Below are 26,369 nucleotides of genomic sequence, written 5' to 3' on the forward strand. Positions count from 1 at the left end.
GATGCTGCAGTTCTGATTGCAACGGGAAGTGCATTCCACAGTTTTGGGGCCAGAAGGGAGAAGAGTTTGGGACGTGTGGAGCGTTGTCCCGGCGTTTTTAGTGAGGGTACTTCCAGCTTCCCTGCGTTGGCTGATCTGAGTGCGCGGGAGGGTTTGTAGGGTTCAATCATGCTGGCAAGATATGGGGGAGCCATACCTTTGGTTGCTTTAAATGCCAACATCAGAGTTTTGTATTCTGTGCGGGCAGCGACCGGGAGCCAGTGCAGGGAGCGGAGCAGGGGGGAGACATGTGAGAATTTTGGCTGGTTGAAGACCAAGCGAGCTGCAGCATTTTGGATCAGTTGGAGAGGCTTCAGTGCACCTGGTGTGAACCCTACCACACCAGGTCCAAGTCTTTTCCCCAAATTCAAGGTAGCAAAAGTTAACTCTGAACTTGGTAGATCTGCTTTTGGCTTCTAATCCCTAATACATGGAATGACCTGCAAACTACATTAAAATTGACCACATTGGCTCGAGCCGTGTTTACCTGGTGTCTCAGCACCCTGGCGTTGTTGTGTGTTCTTCCTCCACTGCTGATGATGACCAGGGAACTGGTCCATGTTAGCCAGAGCCAGGCTGATGTTCTGGTCCAGCTCCCTGAGAACACCTGCGCCCTGGAGCTCATCGCTGGACCGCTCCTCCTCATTATGGCTATGACAGTTACCTACAACTAACGACAGAAATAAAACTAGAATTGGAAAAAAATCAATTTACGTTTACAAACAAATTAAAACAAACTCAAATCTATTATTATTTCCCTCCTATGTACAGCATTTTGTCCTTAACTCATGTCACATTTGCCATTGACACATTTTCCATTGACACATTTGCCATTGTCAATGAAAGGAGAATTTGTGTCTGAACAAATCGGCTTTTTGTGGCAACACAAACATTAAATGCCATTGACCATGAAAGGAGAATTTACGTCATATGTAGACGAGCAAATCAGCGATTTTGTCCGAACACAAACATTAAATGCCATTGACAACGAATGGAGAATTTACGTAATGTATGTGGATGAGCAAATCAGCTTTTTCAATTCAGCTCAGGGCTTATGTATGTATGTATCACATAAATTCAGTTGTCATCTTACATGATCATGGTGAAAAGATTAAGTAAATTAATGAATGAAGTATATTCATTTGTTATTGGATATTGTATGACGACAAGAGAGCCCCTCACTTCACACGGGTGTGAACTTTTTTACTTTGCCCCGACCTCCCTAATAAGGACTAAACTAAAACGAGCATTTCCAAAACAAGAACTAGCAAAAATTAAATTAAATTGAAAACAAGAAGTCAAAACTAAATAAAAAACACTAAAAAATCAAAACTATAATAATAACCTTGTTCACTGTGACCGGCACAGTCTGTGTCCCTAAGGTGGTGGTTCCGTGTGGATAAGCTCCGCAGGACCTGCAGGCAGCTGTGGGGGTCCAGGTGGTCCCTGTGGGCGCTCAGATACTCTGCGATGTCCTGAGCCACATCCCTGAGGTACTCCACAGAGGTGGGACCGCCACAGGGCCGCAGCGTGCCCTCCGACACGCAGTACACGGTCACAGAGACCCTCTCTGGCTGGTCGTGACCTAAGGGGAGGGGGGGCAATGAAACAAACGCTGAGCTCAGAATCAATGGAACGACTGCCGATCAGAATCAATCCTGGTCTCCATAACTGCCTCCCCCTGGCCAGCCGGGGAGCCTGATGGAGGGTAAAGGAACTGGTCGGAATAACGTGTTCCCCCCACGCGCTACGTCCGGCTGGGGAAACTCTCCTCTGTCAGGTGAAAAGAAGCAGCTCAGACTCCTCATGCATAGAAGGCAGCATGAGGTCAGTCCGCTGCTCCCCCAGGTTGGCAGAGGAAGTGTAGCGCCCAGGATTACATTAGATAATTGACACTGGGTGAAAAAATCGTGGAATAAAAAAAATAGAATAGAATCATTCAGAATCAATCTTTGTCAACCAAGGTGGGTGAAATTCTTAGTTTTCATTGCCATTAAAAGATATAAGATATCAGATATAACAGTCATATCATACAAGAGAGAGGAGAGGGGGAGGCATATAAAGATTAAAGAGCATAATGACTAATCTGCATAATAAATTAACGGAATGCCTCCTACAGTATGTGACACAATAAAGTGCGTAATAAACTAGAAATTGCAAGCGTGGTTGCCTCGATCGCACCGACGCCGTAGGGACCCGAACACTCCACCTGCAGACCATGTGCTAGAGGCCGTAGGGACCCGAACACTCCACCTGCAGACCATGTGCTAGAGGCCGTAGGGACCCGAACACTCCACCTGCAGACCATGTGCTAGAGGCCGTAGGGACCCGAACACTCCACCTGCAGACCATGTGCTAGAGGCCGTAGGGACCCGAACACTCCACCTGCAGACCATGTGCTAGAGGCCGTAGGGACCCGAACACTCCACCTGCAGACCATGTGCTAGAGGCCGTAGGGACCCGAACACTCCACCTGCAGACCATGTGCTAGAGGCCGTAGGGACCCGAACACTCCACCTGCAGACCATGTGCTAGAGGCCGTAGGGGCCCGAACACTCCACCTGCAGACCATGTGCTAGAGGCCGTAGGGACCCGAACACTCCACCTGCAGACCATGTGCTAGAGGCCGTAGGGACCCGAACACTCCACCTGCAGACCATGTGCTAGAGGCCGTAGGGACCCGAACACTCCACCTGCAGACCATGTGCTAGAGGCCGTAGGGACCCGAACACTCCACCTGCAGACCATGTGCTAGAGGCCGTAGGGACCCGAACACTCCACCTGCAGACCATGTGCTAGAGGCCGTAGGGGCCCGAACACTCCACCTGCAGACCATGTGCTAGAGGCCGTAGGGGCCCGAACACTCCACCTGCAGACCATGTGCTAGAGGCCGTAGGGGCCCGAACACTCCACCTGCAGACCATGTGCTAGAGGCCGTAGGGGCCCGAACACTCCACCTGCAGACCATGTGCTAGAGGCCGTAGGGGCCCGAACACTCCACCTGCAGACCATGTGCTAGAGGCCAAGCAACATGCTATTCAAATGTGTTGCCGATATGGGATTTCTGCAACAACAAAGGGTTACATTTGCCGAGCCCCCTACGGATGTAGGAATTGCTTTTGCGTTGGCTCAACCACCCTCGACATGCGATTCAAATTTCAGGTTGTGAAATACATAGAGCATTATGAAGAAGGTATGGACGTACCAGGGACCATGAAGCACACACACAGAGCATTATGAAGAAGGTATGGACGTACCAGGGACCATGAAGCACACACACAGAGCATTATAAAGAAGGTATGGAGCTACCAGGGACCATGAAGCACACACACAGAGCATTATAAAGAAGGTATGGACGTACCAGGGACCATGAAGCACACGGACTGAGCATTATAAAGAAGGTATGGAGCTACCAGGGACCATGAAGCACACAGACTGAGCATTATAAAGAAGGTATGGACCTACCAGGGACCATGAAGCACACACACAGAGCATTATAAAGAAGGTATGGACCTACCAGGGACCATGAAGCACACAGACTGAGCATTATAAAGAAGGTATGGAGCTACCAGGGACAATGAAGCACAGACTGAGCATTATAAAGAAGGTATGGACCTACCAGGGACCATGAAGCACACAGACAGAGCATTATGAAGAAGGTACTATGTGGACCTACCAGGGACCATGAAGCACACAGACTCAGCATTATAAAGAAGGTATGGACGTACCAGGGACCATGAAGCACACACACAGAGCATTATAAAGAAGGTATGGACGTACCAGGGACCATGAAGCACACACACAGAGCATTATAAAGAAGGTATGGACGTACCAGGGACCATGAAGCACACGGACTGAGCATTATAAAGAAGGTATGGACGTACCAGGGACCATGAAGCACACGGGAAGAGCATTATGAAGAAGGTATGGAGCTACCAGGGACCATGAAGCACACAGACAGAGCATTATGAAGAAGGTATGGAGCTACCAGGGACCATGAAGCACACAGAATGAGCATTATAAAGAAGGTATGGACGTACCAGGGACCATGAAGCACACAGACTGAGCATTATAAAGAAGGTATGGAGCTACCAGGGACAATGAAGCACAGACTGAGCATTATAAAGAAGGTATGGACCTACCAGGGACCATGAAGCACACAGACAGAGCATTATGAAGAAGGTACTATGTGGACCTACCAGGGACCATGAAGCACACAGACTCAGCATTATAAAGAAGGTATGGACGTACCAGGGACCATGAAGCACACAGACAGACAGAGCATTATAAAGAAGGTATGGAGCTACCAGGGACCATGAAGCACACAAACAGAGCATTATGAAGAAGGTATGGAGCTACCAGGGACCATGAAGCACACAAACAGAGCATTATGAAGAAGGTATGGAGCTACCAGGGACCATGAAGCACACGGACAGAGCATTATGAAGAAGGTATGGAGCTACCAGGGACCATGAAGCACACAGACAGCATTATAAAGAAGGTATGGAGCTACCAGGGACCATGAAGCACACAGACAGCATTATAAAGAAGGTATGGAGCTACCAGGGACCATGAAGCACACGGACAGAGCATTATGAAGAAGGTATGGAGCTACCAGGGACCATGAAGCACACAGACAGCATTATAAAGAAGGTATGGACATACCAGGGACCATGAAGCACACAGACTGACAGAGCATTATAAAGAAGGTATGGAGCTACCAGGGACCATGAAGCACACAGACTGAGCATTATGAAGAAGGTATGGACGTACCAGGGACCATGAAGCACACAGACAGAGCATTATGAAGAAGGTATGGACGTACCAGGGACCATGAAGCACACGGACAGAGCATTATAAAGAAGGTATGGACGTACCAGGGACCATGAAGCACACGGACAGAGCATTATAAAGAAGGTATGGACGTACCAGGGACCATGAAGCACACAGACAGAGCATTATAAAGAAGGTATGGACGTACCAGGGACCATGAAGCACACGGACTGAGCATTATAAAGAAGGTATGGACGTACCAGGGACCATGAAGCACACGGGAAGAGCATTATGAAGAAGGTATGGAGCTACCAGGGACCATGAAGCACACAGACAGAGCATTATGAAGAAGGTATGGAGCTACCAGGGACCATGAAGCACACGGTCAGAGCATTATGAAGGAGGTATGGACGTACCAGGGACCATGAAGCACGCGGACAGAGCATTATAAAGAAGGTATGGAGCTACCAGGGACCATGAAGCACACACACAGAGCATTATAAAGAAGGTATGGACCTACCAGGGACCATGTAGCACACAGACTGGACATTATAAAGAAGGTATGGACCTACCAGGGACCATGTAGCACACATACTGAGCATTATGAAGAAGGTATGGACCTACCAGGGACCATGAAGCACACAGACTGAGCATTATAAAGAAGGTACTATGTGGACCTACCAGGGACCATGAAGCACACGGTCAGAGCATCAGACGTTCTCCGGGCCACGGTCACATGGGTCAGCGTAGAACCCTGGAGAAGCACATAGAACTCTGCCTCTTCTGAAGCACACACCGGACCCTGTAGCACTGCTGCAGTCTGAACCTGACCCTGCAATGACACACATGATCAAAATATATATACTGTATATATGTTTTAAATAAAATCAGCAAAAGATGAATGTTGGATAAAAGTGTGGAACAACACTAAATCAAAAAATGTCATTTTGAATCTAAATCATGTTAAGGCCTTTCAATAGAACACACACGCACGGCCGCACGCACACGTGCACGCACGCACACACGCAAGCATGTACGCACGCATGCGTGTCAACTCCAAGGTTAACATCAACTCCAAGGTTAATGATGGATGGAACGCGTGGGAGTACGAGGACCACGCTGGGAAACACTGCACTGTGGGAGAGTACACTGACTGGACCTCACAGTAACATCATCAGGGGTCATTTAACCCATGTAGGACGGAGACACATCTGCTTTTAACCACTTTAACCATCATTTTAAACTTTAGCTGTTGAAAAATAGCAGATCTACAAGCTCATAGCGCGGCACCAAGTGCCGCGCTACGACCTTGTAGATCTGCTATTTTTGAAAAATCATCAAAACGTGCGCAAATATTTGAATATATATTCTTTCCCAGTGAATGCTTTTAACTCGAATCTTTGCTTCTGGGGGGTCCCTGGAACTACATATTTCGAGATTGGGGTCCGCGGCCAATTACATATAATCTTGGGGCTCCTTGACATGAAAATGTTTGAGAACCACTGACATAGAAACATGGGTTTTTCAGAAAACTGTCAGGATTTAGAAGACACTTGTAGAATCGTTCCCAGGTCTAAAAGGGTTAACTCTGAGTGCACAAATGGAACCAATCTCAATCATTTACTGTAGCTGGGGGCCCTTTTTACTGTATATACTGTACACACCTTACTGTACACACTAATATGTAACTTTACTGTTCTACCCCGGATTTGAACCCGCGACCTTGCTTGAAGTCCTGACATTTTAACCACGGAAACTACAGTATCGTGTCAAAAGGGAGTGTGACATGTCTCAATAGAAGAACAGAGAGACCAAATACAACCACCCAAATTGTACATAAGTTATATTGTATTAACATACTCTACCATACAGATTGGACAAAATAGCACTTTATTCACTAAAACAACTTACATGGTAATACAGCTTTAAAGATACTCATGAATGCTTAGAATTGTACTGTACTGTTTTATATCACCTTGTCTGTTCCTGTATGTGTATGTTATATATCACCTTGTGTGTGTGTGTGTGTGTGTGTGTGTGTGTGTGTGTGTGTGTCTACCCTCATCCCCCTATGCATCCCACATGATGTCACATACTGTAAGGGACCATGTTTCTGTCAATACTGTGTACTGTGTATGGTCCATGAAGATCACAATGTACACACTACAGTCAGAAGTTTTACATTTTTATACTCTCAGAGTTAAGGACTTCTCAGACGGCTCCAGAGCGACTGACACGCCTAGTAATTAATTGCGATTATTTTGGAAGCACGGAGAAGTTGAGGGGCGATTACGGAAACTAATTTTCACGGCCGCGGCGGTCCTAATAAAAAAAATAAAGAATATCAGACCTGGAGCAGACCTGTCACTGATCCAGACCTGGAGCAGACCTGTCACTGATCCAGACCTGGATCCAGACCTGGAGCAGACCTGTCACTGATACAGGCGATACCGCCTGCGTCACTCGCTCCCCGCCGGAAAAAGGCCTTTAGGCTTGACAAAGGGAAATAAGTAACACACGTGGGGTAAATAAACACTGAGGACTTCACTGCTGTGGATGCAGATTACAACACGCTGCAAGCTGATCCCGACATGAAGGATGACTAAGCGCTCTCCCGTGTGGAGGTGAGGATGGATGACTGAGTGCTGCAACCGGCGCCCGCTGAGGTTGGACGACTGCATGGTCAGATTGCATAAGGAGTTTTTAGGCCATTTAGGCCCGACGTAAAAAAAAAAAAAAAAAAAGCCTTCTAAATCATGACATTTCTGAGTATGTAATTGGACACCGACCCTCATCTGAAAATATGTTGTTCCAGAGACCCCCCAGAAGCAAAGATTTGAGTTTAAAACGTTCGCTCTGAAAGAATATATATTCCAACTTTGTGAAACATTTTCACGATTTTTCAAAAATAGCAGAACTACAAGCTCGTAGCGCGGCACCGAGTGCCACGCTATGAGCTTGTAGATCTGCTATTTTTCAATAGCTAAAGTATATGCTTAAAACACCAAAAGGGGTTCCCGCCCAGAATGGGTTAAGGACTGATCTGGGTCTCGAGCTTAACACATTTTGTGCCCAAAACGTCTGTGGACGTCCTGGGTATTACCGCACGTGCATAGCCCAAGACGTCTGTGGACGTCTTTGAAAAAAAAAAAAATCTGAAAAATCAAAACACTTTTTTTTTTAACACGTGGTGCCAAAGTTTGTGTTTTCGCCATTGAGAATGCATTTGGCATTTAAATTAAATAACTCAGAAACTATAAAACATTTCAAAGTAAAAAGTTCCAGCATGTGTCTCCACAGTCAGCTGAATTATAAAAAATGTGAATGGATTTTCTAGGTGAAAGTGATTTTGGGCAGTTTTGCGTGGGCTCTCAATGTGTTAAAAGGTTGGAGGAAGGGAACCCCTCCGTCTCCGGAGCATGCAGCCTGCCCTGCGTTCCGCCAACAATGTACATTTCCTCTGTCATCTGAAACCCTCCGAGCTGAGAGAGAACACGTTCTCAGGTCAACTGAAAGGAAGCGGTGCAAAGTGGGACGACCGGACGATCCCACTTTCATTCACTCCCTCTCGGTCTTCTGCCAGTCATTATTCCACTTATAAAAGTCATGTTTCTAAAGACTCGGTACTCTGCGTCTAACCCCCGTGGTTCCCAAATGTTTTCAAGTGGAGGAGGATCCACTGGCCCCCCGTTTGAAATGAGCCAGGGAGGGAGGGAGCCCCACAAGAGGATCCACTGGCCCCCGGTTTGAAATGAGCCAGGGAGGGAGGGAGCCCCACAAGAGGATCCACTGGCCCCTGGTTTGAAATGAGCCAGGGAGGGAGGGAGCCCCACAAGAGGATCCACTGGCCCCCGGTTTGAAATGAGCCAGGGAGGGAGGGAGCCCCACAAGAGGATCCACTGGCCCCCGGTTTGAAATGAGCCAGGGAGGGAAGGAGCCCCACAAGAGAAGAATTGTGTTCGAAAATGTTCAAACATTTGCAGAATGTCAAGATGTTTTTCAGAAACCCATCTGGCAAGCTCAAGGTGGCAGATTGGTTATTTGCGATTAAAAAGGTGGTAACGTGTTTTTTATGCAATATTAACACATTTTGCTGCAGGGGGCCCCTTGGTACCCGCTCAAGGAATTAAGTGTTCAGGCTACTATTTGTACCTTTGTCTTTTATGTGTAGATACAATGACAACCTTTTTAGAGAGGGGTGGACTTCAATTGAATTCTCATTGAGAAGAGAGGCCCTAAGACATGCTTTTTCTTAGTTAACAAGTGTTTTGCTAGTTTGGTTTGTTGCTCAACCTGTCTTCTCATCAAGGAAAGAACATTACATTCTCTACTACCTCCAATATAAACCCTGAACCCCCTCCCACCCCTCCTTTAAAGGACTTGGCTACCGGTTGCCCTTTTTGCACATTTAATCTTTTTATTTTATTTTCTTACATTGTCTTAAAGCAGGGGTTCTCAACCCGTGGGTCGCGACCCCTCGGGGGGTCGCCAAATTATTTTGGGGGGTCCCCAAATTATTTTTTAAAAAAAAAGAAGAAAAAAATAGCAGACCTACAAGCTCGTAGCGCGCCACTCGGTGGCGCGCTATGAGCTTGTAGATCTGCTATTTTTCAATAGCTAAATTATAACAATGCTTAAAACACCAAAAGGGGTTCCCGCCCAAAATGGTTTAAGGTTATTGTAGCAGTCAATTTATATTGGGGGTCGGGAGGGGGCGGGGCGGGGGTCCCGAGACATTGCCAAAGCATTTCCGGGGGTCCCCGGCCAAAAACGTTGAGAACCCCTGGTCTAAAGGACTCAGAGATTGCCATTCAATGCATTATTGATTATCAATGTGATGTGTGTATATATTATAATGTGAATTTGTCCACTATGACTGCACTTTTGGGTTCTTGTTGGCTATGTTATTTGCATCAACACGGACAGAGGAAGGTGTCGCACCCTAACGGACACTATAAAATGTGACACTTCTGTTGTTGACAGCCATAGTATAACGCTGACGAAGGCTATAGGCCGAAACGCGTACGTTGTGCTGTCTGCTCTGCAGCATAGGGCATTATGTAACTAGTCGACTAGTTTACTAGTCGACTAGTAAATCCACTAGTCGACCTTGCTGGTACTAGTCGACTAGTTGATAAGAAGAAAAAAAATCATTTATTTTTATTTTTTTCCCCCCGATTTTGTAGGCCTCAATATCAGGTAGATTATAGTTATAGTCACCAATGTACACAGTTTTTAAATGTACAAATATTTATTTCCAAAAAAAAACAATGTTTTTTTTTTTTTTTTTTTTTTTCAAACATAAAAGGTGGTTTAACAACTAGTCGACTAGTCGACTAGTAAACTAGGCAACTAGTCAACTAGTAAAAATGACTAGAAGTGAATGCCCTAGTGCAGCATGCTGTGCGAATATAAAATAATAAAAGTGCCTTAAACCAAATGACCTGTCCGTGAGTGCTGGTATTCTCTCCTTAGAGAATTTCTTGTAAAACCCGCTCAAGGACCCCTGGCCTGGACCCCATTTTCTAACCCAAATAAGCTTGGGTTAGAAAGAAGTTGCCTAAATAAAGTTCGTATTGCAAGTGCAGACGGTGTGCGGGTCTTTGTTCTACACAAAAATTAAAATCCCATTGACAATGAAAGTAAAATTTTACGTCATAGTGTCTGAGCAAATAGTGTCTATTTTATGTTGTGATGATGTACGATGATAAGAGCGCCCCTCACTTCACACGGGTGTGATTATTTTCTTGTCAATTAAAGCTCTACTTCGGATCTATTGTGGCTCTGCGTTTTATAACGTAGATTTAAAAAAGTAGTAACAGTTCTGGACACACAAGGTTTGCGCCCGGCAGCAACGATATGAGTGTGACACAGAAGGACATTAGTTTGAGCCGATGGATCACCTTGATAAGCCCTAAATGCGTTGAGAGATGCTGTTTATGTGTCTGATGCCTGAGGGGAAGGGCTGGCTGGGGGATGTGGACTGATATCTGACGCGCGCACACGCACACGCACACACACACAAACACCAGGATGCTGTTGTCATAACAGATCTGGCCCTTTCTCATCACTTTAGACACAATCAGTAGCAGGAAGTAAATATACGTACATTTACTCAAGTAGTGTGCTTCAGAGCAATTGCGTTTACTTTACGTAAGTATTTCCATTTTAATACTTGATACTTCTACTCCACTACATCTCAGAGGCAAATATTGTACTGTTTGCACCACTAGAATTATTTGACAGCTTTAGTTACTATAGTTACTTTGTAGATTTAGATTACTAAACATACATAAACCCAAACGTAAGTTTGCTGAAAACCAATATATAATGTATACATGTTGCTACATGTATAGCTTTTATACTTAGAATATGTTCCTCTTATTTATTTATTTAAGATTTGAGTGCTTTTATTCAAGTATTTTTTATGCCAATAATTTTGCAGTTTTACTCAAGTAAAAATTGGAAACAGGCCTTGTAACAGTAAGGCCTCACTCACACCTTTCGATCTAGCATACAACATTGATGCATGCTAGATGTAAGCAAGATGTAAGTGTCATGCATCCCAATGCATTTCCAATGGAAGTCACATGGTTTGATACAACCTTTTAGACTACAAGCTGTTGTATGGCTTTCGGCTGTGTTTCGACTGCCCCCCTCCCCCTCATACAACACAAATGTTGTGTCAAACCATGTGACTCCCATTGGAAATGCATTGCGAGCTTGCATCAGCTATACATCTCATACAACAAGCATACATCAATCTGTTGCGACCGTGTGAGTCGCCCCTAACACAGGCACACAATACATTTTCCGCCAGTGCTGATGAGATGACAGACATCAGCCTGTTGTGATATCAAATCCTTTCTCAGCCTTGCCCTTTCTCATGACCGTGACACTGTAACCAGCTCCAATGACTCCAATCAATTATTCAAGCTGTCTTGGAAGGTGTTTAGGTCAAACACAGCCTAATGTGTTCCAATGAGGAACTTATCCACACTAATTTAACAGAACAATTTCACCCATTCATCCATTGTCCAATAGAGGGTATGCATGTGCTTACCAGTAGTTGTGGCAAAACAACTACTTTCTGGACTTGACATCCCATACATCCAAACACAAAGGTCCTATTTGATTGCATTAAACAATGTTAAACTCACTTTTACACTCACTTTGCCACTCGATTTGCCATTCACTTTACGCATGGAGCTGTAGTGGCTCGGAGGGCAGGGTGGTAACGGCAGTGGTGGAAAAAGTACTCAATTGTTTTACTTAAGTAAAAGTACCAATACTGCAATTTAGAAGTAGCCTACTTCGTTACAAGTAAAAGTACGGAATTGAAAATGTACTTGAGTAAAAGTACAAAAGTATCAGCATCAAAATGTACTTAAAGTACATATTGCAGAATGTCAAAGTTCAAAATGTGTATGAAATCTATTTTCAAATGGCCGAAATGTATAGGGTTGAAGTGGTTAATGTATGTTTTCTAATCAGAATTAAAATAGCCAAAGTAACTAGTAACTAAAGTTTCAAATGATTGTAGTGAAGTAAAAGTACAAATGTTGGCTCTGAGATGTATAGTGGAGTACAAGTACTCAAGTAAAGTACAAATACCTCAAAATTGTACTTAAGTACAGTACTTAAGTAAAAGTACTTAGTTACTTTACACCACTGGGTAACGGACAGGAAGGTTCCCAGTTCGATCCTGGGCTCCCCGAATTTGATTTGATTTGATTTACCCCAACAGATGGGGGGGCGGTATTGAGTTCACAAGTTCACAATACATAACAGCCTCCATCTGGGATTGCGCATGCAGGGCTTGGCGTTGAAACCTGCCCCGTGCCTGCGGATCGAACCAATCAGCGGCAGCTGCGGGCGAGACTGTGTGTGACGGACGGCCTTCTACAAGCGCCTGACCGCCTGTTGCAATTGTATTTCCTTCATAGCGCTTTAAACATTTTTTTTTAAGTTATTACATTATGAGCCGTTATTTACGACCGTAGGTCGCAGATTACTCTGAAAACCTGCAAAACCTGACACTCCGCCCGTCCGTCACGCCTCGTGACACACTCCATATATGTATGTCAGTCTCCATATATGAAGCTCACGACACTGACCTCATTAAACCCTGGATAGCCATACATGGAGAATACTGGATCATCAGCTAGATCTACATATATAGAGCCGGCCAGCAACTCTAGGCCTACATCTGACCTTAAACCTCAAACCCTTAGATCTCCATATATGGAGCTGACCTGTTCTGACATTCCAAGACCATAATGTTGATAATTCCCCACCCGTCCTTCCTCTTCGATGTCTCCCTTTTGACTGATACCTGTCCTGTCCATTCAAACTCTAGACGGGCCCGCCCCAAAGTTATTAGCGCAGCCGCGCCCAGCAGCCGTCGAAAACTAGAGTTCTCAACAGGCCCGAAAAAGTAAAGCTGGCCATACCTGGGCCCTAACTGGGCTGGCCCGAGGCCCTTGCCTGGCCTTACCAATTACTTTAGCAACACATTTTACGCCCTACCCGGGCCCGAAAACGTAAAACAATAATAATACTCCATATATGGGCATTCCCATATATTGTTTCAGTGCCCTCAGGGAGATGCTACATATATTGTACCTTCAGCTGCTGTTGCAGTGAAAAAAAACAACAAGAACAACAGGTGTGTGGTGGCTCAGGGAACCAGAAGCCACACAGCTCTGTGTTCAGGGGAGGGGGTGGGGAGGATGAGAGGAAAGGGTACGCTCACTCATACACCAGCACACAACAACAGCTCATTATACAAGTAAGACGCGCGAACGCGGGAAGCGAACGCAGCTCGTAAATTGCAAAAACAACAATTAGAATAAATTACGTAATTTTTTAAGGTTTTTTTTAAGTTATTTTTTTTGTGTTTAAGATTTTTTTTTAAGTTAAGTTTTTTTTTAAGTTAAGTTTTTTGTGTGTGTGTGTGTGTGTGCGTTTTTCCTTTTTAATTTTTTTTTAAGTTAAGATTTTTTTTTAAGTTAAGTTTTTTGTGTGCGTGCGTGCGTGCGTGCGTGCGTGCGTGCGTGCGTGCGTGCGTGCGTGTGTGCGTGCATGTGTGTGTGTGTTTTTGTGTGTGATACAGTTGCGCCCTCTGGTGGTGGGCGGGTGGTGTTACAGCGTGACAGACACACAGACACACACACAGACATGATCTGCTGGGTCTCATAGTAAATGCTCACTGCGTTCGCAATCACTGCGTTCGCAAACACTACATGGCAGCTTGACACCAGTGATGGAAGATCGTTGTTGTCTGTCAGGCAGAAACCTCATATCTCTAACGTTTTGTGTTTTTTACCTAAATTAACGGCCCTACTTGATCAGCTTCACACAAACGCATCAAAAGTAGCAGATCGACACAGTGGCATTTCCAGGAACTACATTGTGGGCACTGGGCAGGCAAGATGTGTTAATTGTCGTCTCCCCGTGCACAATCGTAGCACTAAAAGGTTTTCAAAGAGATATACCTGCCAGACGAGTAGGATGAGGGTCGCGCTCTACCGCAACGTCCAATCAGCTGTCCACTAATAGTTCTCAGGTCTTGTTTTTGTCCTCTTTTTTTCCTCGTTGTATGGATTTTGGCCAGGCAGAAATGGATTTGGACAGGCGGACGCTTGTCCTCGCCTTATTTGGGCGGCGGTGGCTCAGGGGTAGAGTGCCTGGATGGTAACCGTAAGGTTGCCAGTTCAAACCCGGGCTCCCCCAGAGTCGAAGTGTCCTTGAGCAAGACACTGAACCCCTAATTGCTCCTGATGTGCTGGTTGGTGCCTTGCATGGTTTCCGCTGCCATCGGTGTATGAATGTGTGTGTGAATGGGTGAATGTAATGCACAATCTCTGTAAAGCGCCTTGGATAAAGGCGCTATATAAATGCACCATTTACCATTTATTGTAGATACGCCTCTGGATCGACAAACTCGAAAATGCAGCGTGAAGCAACGCATTTTGAGCATGACACTACTTTTGATATTTTTGAATTTGGATCCTGAAAAGTAACAGTTTTGGACATACCTGCTATGAGGTAGAAGACATATGCTATATGTAGTACGGATACGGTCTTTGCCATTCCAATGAATATACCCTAAACTCCAGGTCCTTGCGTTTTTTGGAAAATTGGCGGAAAAAACGGTGCTAAAAATCTGAAAAACACAGCAGTGTGCATGTGTTTTTAGATATTTTAGTATTTCAAAGTGTCCATGGACTCCATGATGTCATGGACACTGGGCTCACTTCCTTCCTGGACTACAATTCCCATAATGCTTTGGTGAACTGCTCCTCCTTGTGGATAGGGGGAGGGCTGCCTTACTGAGACAACATGTAGTCCAGGAAGTAAGTGAGAGCAGTCTCCATGGACACTTTGAAATACTAAAATATATAAATAAAACACATATTACCCACAGAAAAACCCCAGGAAAGTGTTTCTTGTCTCCCAAACATCATTAAAATAGGATCTGATTGCAAAAGGGGTGAAGTGTCCCTTTAACGACTAATCCTCTTTCAGTACAACACTGATATTAATGGTTGTTAGTGGTCTCACTTTGATCAAACATCTAGCGGGGAGTCGGGAGAGGCACTGACTTGGCATATTCTACAGCATCATGAGGCTTCTTAGTTCTCACAACGCATTGCGTAACCTTTCAATCACGCAGAATGCCGATTCATCATCGCCTTATATTCAAAGTGCCCTCAGCGCATGTTAGAAAGGATGTACAAATATGATGGATAAGATATCTCTGAGAAAGAGCCTGTGGGCTGTCATGGAACGCCAACGTGAAAAACGAAAGCACTCGTCATAACAAAGCTGTGGGATATCAATTATCACCCTGGAGCTTTATTAACCGGTTTAGACCTGAGAACAGATTCGACACCAGTTTTCTTGATAAACCCATGTTCCTATGTCAGTTCGTTCTCATAAACCCATGTTCCTATGTCAGTCGTTCTCAAGCTATTTCATGTCAAGGTGGACCCCCAAAAATATATGTAATTGCCCACCGACCCTCATCTGAAAATATGTTGTTCCAGGGACCTCCCCAGAAGCAAAGACTTGAGTTAAAAACGTTCGCTCTGAAAGAATATATATTCATATAAGATTTGCTCCACATTTTCACGATTTTTCAAAAATAGCAGGTCTACAAGCTCATAGCTCGGCACTCGGTGCCAACACTATGAGCTTGTAGATCTGCTATTTTTCAACAGCTAAAGTTTAAAATAATGGTTAAAAGCGGCTAAAAGCTAACGGCGACAGATGCGTTCCCGTCCAAAACGGGTTAACCCATTTTGGGCGGGAACCCCTTTTGGTGTTAGTATTATGTTATACTTTAGCTATTGAAAAATAGCAGATCTACAAGCTCATAGCGCGCCACCGAGTGGCGCGCTACGAGCTTGTAAGTCTGCTATTTTTGAAAAACCGTAGTACAGGGATACTCAAAATAAGTAAATGTATACTTGAGTACTTTGTTCGTATCCACATGGCCTTTGATCCAAAGCAAGACGCATCAAGCCAGCCAGTGTTTAGTGGTGAGGAGGAGAAAGGGAACCATTTCCTTTCAGCCGCAGGCTAAATAGACTCCTGTGTTTTCATCCATTAGTCTGTGTATACCTCCCACCTCGACCCTACACCTTTCAGAAAACTGTCAGGATGTAGAAGACATTTGTAGAATCTGATCTCAGTCCAAAACGGGTTAAGTTTGCCTGTTTGGAACTGTAGGCCTTTCTCTCACACTTGGGCTGAAGCACATACCTCTGATTAAATCTGGTGTGCTAATGAGATACCAATAGCTTAGCCAACATGTCAAAGGATTGTCACAAGAATCACATGCCACCATGAGCCTTTCATTGCTCACATATTAAAAGAACAAGGATGCCAAGCAGAGTCCCCTTGTTGCCGATAGTAGTGGAAGAAGTACTTTGACTTTTTGAGTGGTGCAAACCACTCCAACAACCAGCTTTGTCTGTATCTATGTTTGTGTCTATGTACGTGTGTGCCTGTACGTGTGTGTACCTGTACGTGGGACCCAAAAAAATGAGCATGGTTACTATGGTCACTGACATTACGTCAGACCACAGCTGATCAGGCTATATAAGACCTTGCACCACTCAGTTCACACGGGTGTGATTTTTTACTTACGTAGAAGTAGCAACACCATAATATACAGTAAAATACTACGTTACAAGTAAAACGTCTGTATTCAAACGTATTGGCATCCAAATATAGTCTGAGTACGATCTTTATTTTATCCGCATGCATAAATTGAGTGGCAAATCGAGTGTAAAAGTGAGTTTAACGTTGAATAATGGAATCAGATAGGACTTTTCTGTTTTGGATGTACCTGTATGGGCTGTCAAGGCCAGACAGTAGTTTTTTGCCACTCAGTAGGAGTTCCCGCAAACTGTACCTTCCGGGTATAATGATGATGTCACGCGCATACCCTCTATTGCCAAAGTGTATAAAATAGTGCTTAACTTACCATAATCTGATGTTAATATATCGAATAACGAGTGGTACAGGTGAAAATCTTTGATGGCTCGAATTTGTGTTTCTACACGTCTATCTTTCATAATGACCAGAAAGAGAACTAGCATAAGACCCAGCGTGCATGCTCTAAGGCAGCTGTGGTGCGCTCTGGATGGAGTCATGTAATAGGCCTATCTCACAGCATTTCCCCGCCCCCTTTTAGAGCTAGTGGTGTTATTTTTTTTCTGGTCCATAGGCTTCCATGTTAAAAGAGGTATTTTCACAAGCCACAAACTACCGTTTTGTAAAGGTAAGGTTTATTCTACTTATTTGAGTTGTTATACCATTGTGTTTTCTTCATATTATTATCGGTCTTTGACATTTTAACATTAGGAAATGTACTTAGATTCTCCAGAGAAAAAAAGTGTAAATGCCTAATGTTAAATGACACCACTATCTACCGGAAGTGGGCGTGGAAAGCGGGCTGTGAGATAGGCCTATTGTTCACCTGTACCCACTCATTATTAGATATAATCACATCCAATTAAAGGAGAATTCCAAACTAGAAGGCTTTCTTACATTTTTCTTACAAGTCCAGGTGTTATTTTGTGCAAAAGTGCATTATTGGCTATTTCCCCTACCATAAGCCCTCAATGAATTGCGTTGAATTGCATTGAATTGAATGGGGCATTGGGGTGTTGTGTTAATTCGCTTATTTCCATCGCTCAAAAATCAATGTTTTTTGTATATATCCTCTCTTCATAATGTAAATAGTATCCCAAGCGGCACACTTTACTACTTTTTTCGATGGAAATAAGCGAATTAGCACAAAAACCCAACCCCCATTGAGGGCTTATATTAGGGGAAATAGCCAATAATGCACTTTTGCACAAAATAACACCTGGACCTCTTTGTTGGGGACGTAAAAACTACAAATAAGGTAAGAAAGCCTTCTAGCATGGAATTCTCCTTTAAGGTAAGAAAATGGTTTTCCTGGAATAATATGCGTTTTGTATTAATAATTGTAATCTGAAAAGTAACTTGTAAATAAAGCTGTCAAATAATAATAGTGTAGTACAATTGGCAGTTTGCCCCTGAGATGTAGTCGAGAACAATAAAGTATCAAAAGGTTGTACTTAAGTGCAGTACTTTGAGTAAATGTACTTGCCGTCCACCGTCGTTGTATAACATTATGCAAAGCAAAAGGCCCATTTAGTGCAAAATGTTCAGTGATATAAAAGCACTATGAATGTAGTTACACATTATCTTGGTCAGTGTGTACTGTTGACAGAAAAATTACATTGTGCAGGTGTGTGTGTGTGTGTGTGTGTGTGTGTGTGTGTGCACGCGTGCGACGTGTGTGTACGTGTGTGTGTGTGTGTGTGTGTGTGTGTGTGTGTGTGTGTGTGTGTGTGTGTGTGTGTGTGTGTGTGTGTGTGTGTGTGTGTGTGTGTGTGTGTGTGTGTGTGTGTGTGCGCGACGTGTGTGTACGTGTGTGTGTCTGTTTGTTTAGCAGAGAGCCTTTCTCATGGGAAGCCTTTCTCATTGTGCTTAAATTAATCTACGATTATAAAACTGGCAGAGTAAGATTTTTGGTGTGAAATGTGACACATGATGACAGCGCTCTGAGAAACCATCAGGGCCACATTACAGATATCCACCGGTTCAGTGAACACACCAGGCAGGTAGTCAGTCTGTGGTTCAGTGAACACACCAGGCAGGTAGTCAGTCTGTGGCAACACTTGGCACCGCCGTACTAGTACTACAATTTACAATTTAGGCGCTCTTAATCCAGAGCGATTTATATTAAGCAAGAACAAAAAGCATGGGAATACATCACATGTATAAAAAGCATTTATCAAGAAACATGCGTAAGCTAGAACATATCTATATAATGACACATATAAACTATACATATATACTATACTATGCTGTACATATATACTATGAAGTGCTATGACTACATACAATGCACTTATTGTGCTGTCTACATAACATGCTATAAGTCTGTATCAAATGCTATCTAAGTCTAAAAAGTGCTGTCTAAGTGCTATGGGCCATGGTGGAGTCTGAAAAGGTGGGTTTTCAGACTACGGCTACTACTACTACTAGTACTACTGAGTAGAAATGGAGGTAAGGTACACCAGTGGTGGAAAAAAACAGTACTCACATGTTATACTGAAGTATCAATAGTGCAAAAGTAAAAGTAAAGTTTTCAAACGTATAGAAATCTTTTGAAAATAGCATCTATCTCTCTATAAATGCACCATGTCTCTGTACGTGTGTACGGTTGTAATGCACGTAATTCGAGAACCGTTCACCCGCCGACTTCAAATTCGACACACGCGTTCCACACCCCCACAGGGAGTGTGGAATTTTAGACATTTTCCCCAAAATATGCAAACTTACTACAAGAGTAAAAAGGGATATTTACTTGCGTCATCACGCTACTACTGTGTGCTTTAAAAAGGTCAAATGAGGTCACACTTCATTCATTCATACCGCTATTGAGAAGCTAAACATCCGCAATCTGCAAAACCTAGCTATTGGCAAAACAGTCAACGATAGACTAACATCCAAACCCATTAAGAACGGATTTGGGACCAAATACTGTACTTATTGTAAGTTACTAAAAGGTCACACAGAGCAACATTATCCCGCATGTATCATATCAGGTCGGTCAGACGCACGGTTGTCCAGAGCCGCCACAAAAAGCCTCTGCCCGGGCTCTCGACAGGGCCCCTGCCCAGGGTCCATCCATATATGGAGCCGGCCTGTTCTGACATCACAACACTCCATATTTGGGCATGCCTGACACAGAACTCCATATATAGGAATAAAGGGACACAGAGAGACAGATACAGAAGTCTCCATATATGGGCATAAAAGGGACACAGACAGATGGGTGGAATGTATTCTGACACGGGTACAACGGGTATTGCATAGCCGGGTGGGGCATGGATCTCCAACTTCCATCGTTACTCGGTGCTCTACAGCCAGGCACCGGTCTAGTATCTACAAGCTCACAATACACATTGTGAGCTTGTAGATCGGCTATTTCCAAATGGGCGAAATGTATACATGGCATGTACATTTTTGAGTGGTGCAAACCACTCCAACAACTGGCTTTGTTAGTACCCGTGTGTGTTTGTGCCTGTACGGGGGAGCATGGTTGCTATGGTTAGTATGTGACGTCACTGGGAGCGTGTGACATCACAATAAATGTGTAGTTGCACCACTCAGTTCACACGGGTGTGATTTTATAATAATGATCAAGTAGTAATTAAGTTACTAGTAAAGTAACCAAAGTTTTCAAATAAATGCAGTGAATTAAAAGTACAATGGAAATACTACTGTTGTACAAAACATTGTACTGTACAAAACATTGTACTGTAGCCTACTTTACAAAACATTGTAAAGTACAGTACTTAAGTAAATGTACTTAACTGCCACCGAATACAAATGTAGCTAAAGTCAACCAAAACACTAGGAGACACGCACAGCCCTCTAGCAGGTGATGTCACATCAGCAGCCAACAATAACACACAGCTAAGAACATCACTGGAATAATACTCCCACCTGAATAAACACAGGCACGCACACACACACACGCACACACACACACACACCCCCCCACCCACCCACGCACGCACGCACGCACGCACGCACGCACGCACACCGTACGCACGCACGCACGCACGCACACACGCACGCACACCGTACGCATGCACGCACACGAGTTAATGCGACACGCTGTGAGCTTGTAGAACAGCTATTTTCAAATAGCCAAAGTACTTATAGGGCTGGTTAATAATTTGTGTTTTGCAACAATAATCGAAATCTGCACAATAACTAGTAAATAAAGGATTCAAATAGTCGCGTAAAAGTACACAATATTTGCCTCTGAGATGTGGTGGAGTAGAAGTATGAAGTATAGAAAATTGGGCAAACTTTAGCTAAGTAAAAAGTTCCTAAAACTTGTACTTAAGTACAGTACGACAGTACATAAGAAAATGTGTGTGTTAGAATAACACTCTTTATTTAAAAAAAGCTCCGTACCCAGTGATTGAACAACTAGCATTGAGAGGTGGACGGCCGGCCATAGCTGAATGGATAGAGAGGGAAGCAGAAGGTCCCAGGTTCAATTCCTAAACCTGCCAATGTGTCGAGGTGTCCCCGAGCAAGACTCTTAAGTACTTACTCTTAAGTATAGATAGATTGAGTAAAGATCCTCCTCCTGGTCAAACATTACTCAACGACAAGTGAAAGTTGCTACGTCAAATTTCTACTGGAGTATACTTGCTTTTAAAAATACTTCTAAAAGTGTTCAAAAGCATTGCAAAAGTACATTTTGTTTTTGCATTGCTGGATTCATATTTTAGACATTTCCCCCAAAATATGCAAACTTACTACAAGAGTGAAAAGGGATATTTACTTGCGACACATAATGGGGTCTCGGATCAAATACGTGGGAAACGTCACCATGCTACTACTGTGTGCTTTAAAAGGTCAAATGAGGTCACACTTCATTCATACCGCTATTGAGAAGCTAAACATCCACAATCTGCGAAACCTAGCTATTGGCAAAACAGTCAACCGTCTGTCTCGATTCTCGAAAGACTAACATCCAAACCCATTAATCCATTGAGACCTGGAACGCATCCATGTCACGTTAGCGTTTAACCACATTAACCATTAACCCATTTTGGGGCGGGAACCCGTTTGTGTTTTAAACATTGTTATAATTTAGCTATTGAAAAATAGCAGATCTACAAGCTCATAGCGCGCCACCGAGTGGCGCGCTATGAACTTGTAGATCTGCTATTTTTGAAAAATCGTTAAAATGTGCCTCAAATCTTTCCGAAAATTGTAATGATTTAGAAAACTTTTTTTTTTAAATTTCGACGTCAGGCCTGAATGGGTTAAGAACGGATTTGGGACCAAATACTGTACTTATTGTAACTAAAAGGTCACACAGAGCAACATTATCCCGCATGACGCAATCTGGAATATTGCTTTGCTTGAAGGATATCCTCACTGGCACGCCGGGAGAAAGAGGAGTACTGTCTTAACCAATTCAGGCCTGACGTCGAAATTTTAAAAAAAAAGTTTTCTAAATCATGACAATTTTCGGAAAGATTTGAGGCACATTTTAACGATTTTAAAAAAATAGCAGACCTACAAGTTCATAGCGCGCCACTCGGTGGCGCGCTATGAGCTTGTAGATCTGCTATTTTTCAATAGCTAAATTATAACAATGTTTAAAACACCAAAAGGGGTTCCCGCCCCAAAATGGGTTAATGGTTAATGTGGTTAAACGCTAACGTGACATGGATGCGTTCCAGGTCTCAATGGATTAAGGTGGCCTTACACTAGCCGATTTTTTTCAATCTGAAATCTGATAGCACCACACACACACTACAGGATAATCGGAGCGGGGCAGAGCAAATATCAAACATTCTTGATGTTGATCGGGGCCGATCCCGATCACGCTTTGAGCGGTCGGGCACCCCCCCCGAGCGTCAAAAATGCCCGATTATCGGCTAGTGTAAGGCCACCTTTACAGTAAGTGACCTACATAAACGTCTTCTAAAGTCGAAAATCCTAACAATGTTCTGAAAAGCGTAGGTTGTTCTCACCCCTTTCCATGTCAAGGACACCCAAAATGACGGTGTTGGGCGGGCTTCAGATTTTTGGTGAATATTAGTTCCTGGCATTTGGTGGGAGGCACTGGTGGCCACACATTAAAATTTAAATAAATGAATTAGGCCCCATTTACACTGGCAGACAAATCTAGCCTGAATCAGATCTGTGCCACATCGAGATTGAAATCTGATTGGTTTAAATGAGTCCAACATGTCACATGACTCATTTAAACAAATCAGATTCCAATCTGGATGTGGCTCAGATCTGATTCAGGCTGGATTTGGCTGCCAGTGTAAATGGAGCCAGATTTTTGGACTTACTTGGGAAATACTTGCCATTAATACTTGCCATTAATATAGTCACTCACTGGTTGCAAAGGTATTAATTGATTGCCTGAGTCCCGTGGTGGGAGTTCTGGTCTGGTTTTGGTAAATATTAAGTAATTCCGGTCATTTGGTGGAGGGCACTGTGGGGGCCACTCATTAAAAATAAATGAATCCGGCCTGGGCCGTGGCTCAGCGGTCCAGGCACCTTGGCTGGTAATGCAGTCTGGCAGTGTGCCGTGGGTTCGACTCCCGATCCCGACGGCCTTTACTGCATGTCACCCCCCCCCCATCTCTCTCCCCATTTCCTGTCAGCCTACTGTCTGTCCCTCCATAAAATAAATAAAATAAAAAGGCAAAAGCCACAAAAAAAACATTTAAAAAAAAAAGATAATTAATTAATCCACAAACCTAGCATAATTTGTATGGTTTACCTATTTCTACCAAACAGTGCAACTTTCAGTGCGGCTTTGTGCTGCTGCTGTCGTAGTGATACAGGACACAAAAATAGTTCCATGTGACAGAGGGTTCTATGTTGAACGAACGCTGCGCTATAATATAGAGCAACGTTGTATTTCTACCATATTATGGTAGAAATAGTCAACAATACAAAAACGCTAGTTTTGTGGATTAATATATTTTGAATGCGTGGCCCCCCAGAGCCCCACAAAATGACCGGAACTACTTAATCAAGACCAGAACTCCCACCACGGGACTCAGGGAATCAATTAATATCTTTGCCGTTTGCATTATTTCCTACAGCTTTAAGTCCAAAAATCTGAACTAACCCGTTAAATTGTTACTAAAATAAAGAGACAGAGGAAGAAAGAAAGCTGAAACGAGGGAGGTTGAGGAAGGTGATGATGATATTGATACGTGTGTGAACTGGACTGGTGGCAGATGTTAAAAAAAACACTCTACCTACACACTAATAGTTTAAACACACCTTCAAAAAGGTGAATCCAACGGAAAATGTGTATTTATTCAATGGATAAACACGACCGCTATGGGCTCCATTTTTACAAGGCTAATAAACAATAGGTAGATTAATTCTCCCAGTCTGAATCCCACGATGCCCCTTTACAGTGGTGAAAAGTACTGTACTTAAGTACAATAGATATCATTTTTCACTTCTACTCCACTACACATCTCAGAGGCAAATATTGTACTTTTAATCCACTACATTTACGTTGTGAGCTTGTAGTTCGGCTATTTTCAGCATGCAACCAAGTGGAAAATGACATGTCTTTGCAGGCTAATTAGTGTGTGTGTGCGTGTGCGTGTGCGTGTGCGTGTGTGTGTGAGTCTAGTTTTAGTCTAGTTTTTATCTGTTGACGAAATTGTCAGTATATTTAGTCTTAGTTTTAGACATCATAGCTTAGTTTTCATTTCGTTTCCATTTAGTTTTCGTCTGTGAATAGAGGACGAAATCAACACTGCCCAGAAGGCTGATCTGGGCAGCAGGGCCTTGTCATCTGGTGAGCGGGCAGTACGAGGTCCAGCCCTCCCTGGGGAGTGAAACCCTGCTGGCTTCAGTTTCACCTGCAGCCCTGCCCCTGACATGGACACAGAACATGTCTGCAGGCTGCAGCCCTGAGACGGACACAGAACATGTCTGCAGGCTGCAGCCCTGAGACGGACACAGAACATGTCTGCAGGCTGCAGCCCTGACATGGACACAGAACATGTCTGCAGGCTGCAGCCCTGAGACGGACACAGAACATGTCTGCAGGCTGCAGCCCTGAGACGGACACAGAACATGTCTACAGGCTGCAGCCCTGAGACGGACACAGAACATGTCTGCAGGATGCAGCCCTGACACGGACACAGAACATGTCTGCAGGCTGCAGCCCTGACACGGACACAGAACATGCCTGCAGCCCTGACACAGACACAGAACATGCCTGCAGCCCTGACACGGACACAGAACATGCCTGCAGCCCTGACACAGACACAGAACATGCCTGCAGCCCCTGACACAGACACAGAACATATAGGAACGTTACTTACATACAGAGGTACTTCTCTTCTGCTGAGCTCCATCTTCTTGTGCGCCCAATTCCTACAAGATCAAAACATCTTCATGTCACTATACATAAATATGAAAAGAAAAATATGTTTTACACGAGTGGTTAAGTCAAAGTACTAGACTCGTCCCGAAAGCCGCCGATACTGCCTAAAATGCTGGTATCGGTATCGCCAAGTCTATGACAAAACAGTACCACATAATGTATCACATGATGATATTTCATTTACAGTAAATACTTTACTTAATGTTGCAGTAGCGGTTTATGCCCTTATACTGTACTATTTACATTATTATTTTGCCAACTTGTAGCTGCACTTTAACAATTATTAATGGACTTATTATGCTTTATGCTTGATCCGTGGTTCTTCTGACACTATTTAATGTCAAGGCCCACCATAACTCTCAAGAGTGTACAAATGGAACCAAATGGCCTCATGCGATTAGATTACACACTGGTATTGGATCGTTACTCGGTATATCAAAGGAAGTTATGGGTATTGGAATCGGTATCAGTATATCTCTATAGCAGTGGTTCCCAAAGTGCGGTCCTGGGACCCCCAGGGGTCCTTGAGGCAGTCCCAGGGGGTCCCCAGCTAAATTGTAGTTTGTAAGCAAATGGGCCCTTATATTATGAGTCTGTAACTCTGAGAGTGTAGGATAAGACCACTGGATGTCATAGAGTCATGTACTCTACTGTATGGTTTTATAGCTACAGCGTAACTAAGGAAAACAACGGCTGACCTTTACTAAAGCTGTAACTGATCTTGGTTGGAATTACAACTGGAAATACTGCTTGTTGTCACCAGTCACTAACTCACTTTGAAAGACAGTGGGCTATACTGACCCAAAACACTTTTACAGACTAGTGTGTCCGGTGTCCAGTTATCCCAGAGTCCTCCACGCACGCACACAGCCACACACACGCAGCCACACACACACACACACACACACACACACACACACACACACACACACACACACACACACACACACACACACACACACACACACACACACACACACACACACACACACACACACAGACAGATAAGCAGGCAGGCCACAAGGAAGTGAAA

The 26,369-nt window shown here is 43.9% G+C and overlaps 1 protein-coding gene across 1 annotated transcript in view; it reads right to left on the minus strand.

Annotated features, from left to right (window-relative positions):
- Positions 1-26,369, minus strand: part of arhgef28a (Rho guanine nucleotide exchange factor (GEF) 28a) — a 115,907-nt gene that overhangs the window by 88,261 nt on the left and 1,277 nt on the right. Inside the window, exons 2-5 of the mRNA XM_079525339.1 lie at positions 25,275-25,326; positions 5,494-5,644; positions 1,385-1,624; positions 527-709 (exon numbers count right to left, since the gene is read on the minus strand). Of these exons, the coding sequence (XP_079381465.1) occupies positions 527-709; positions 1,385-1,624; positions 5,494-5,644; positions 25,275-25,307 (607 nt within the window). The 5' untranslated portion in view covers positions 25,308-25,326. The remainder of the gene's footprint in view (positions 1-526; positions 710-1,384; positions 1,625-5,493; positions 5,645-25,274; positions 25,327-26,369) is intronic.

Source organism: Electrona antarctica, assembly GCF_951216825.1.
Source record: "Electrona antarctica genome assembly, chromosome: 16".
Lineage (NCBI taxonomy): Eukaryota > Metazoa > Chordata > Actinopteri > Myctophiformes > Myctophidae > Electrona > Electrona antarctica.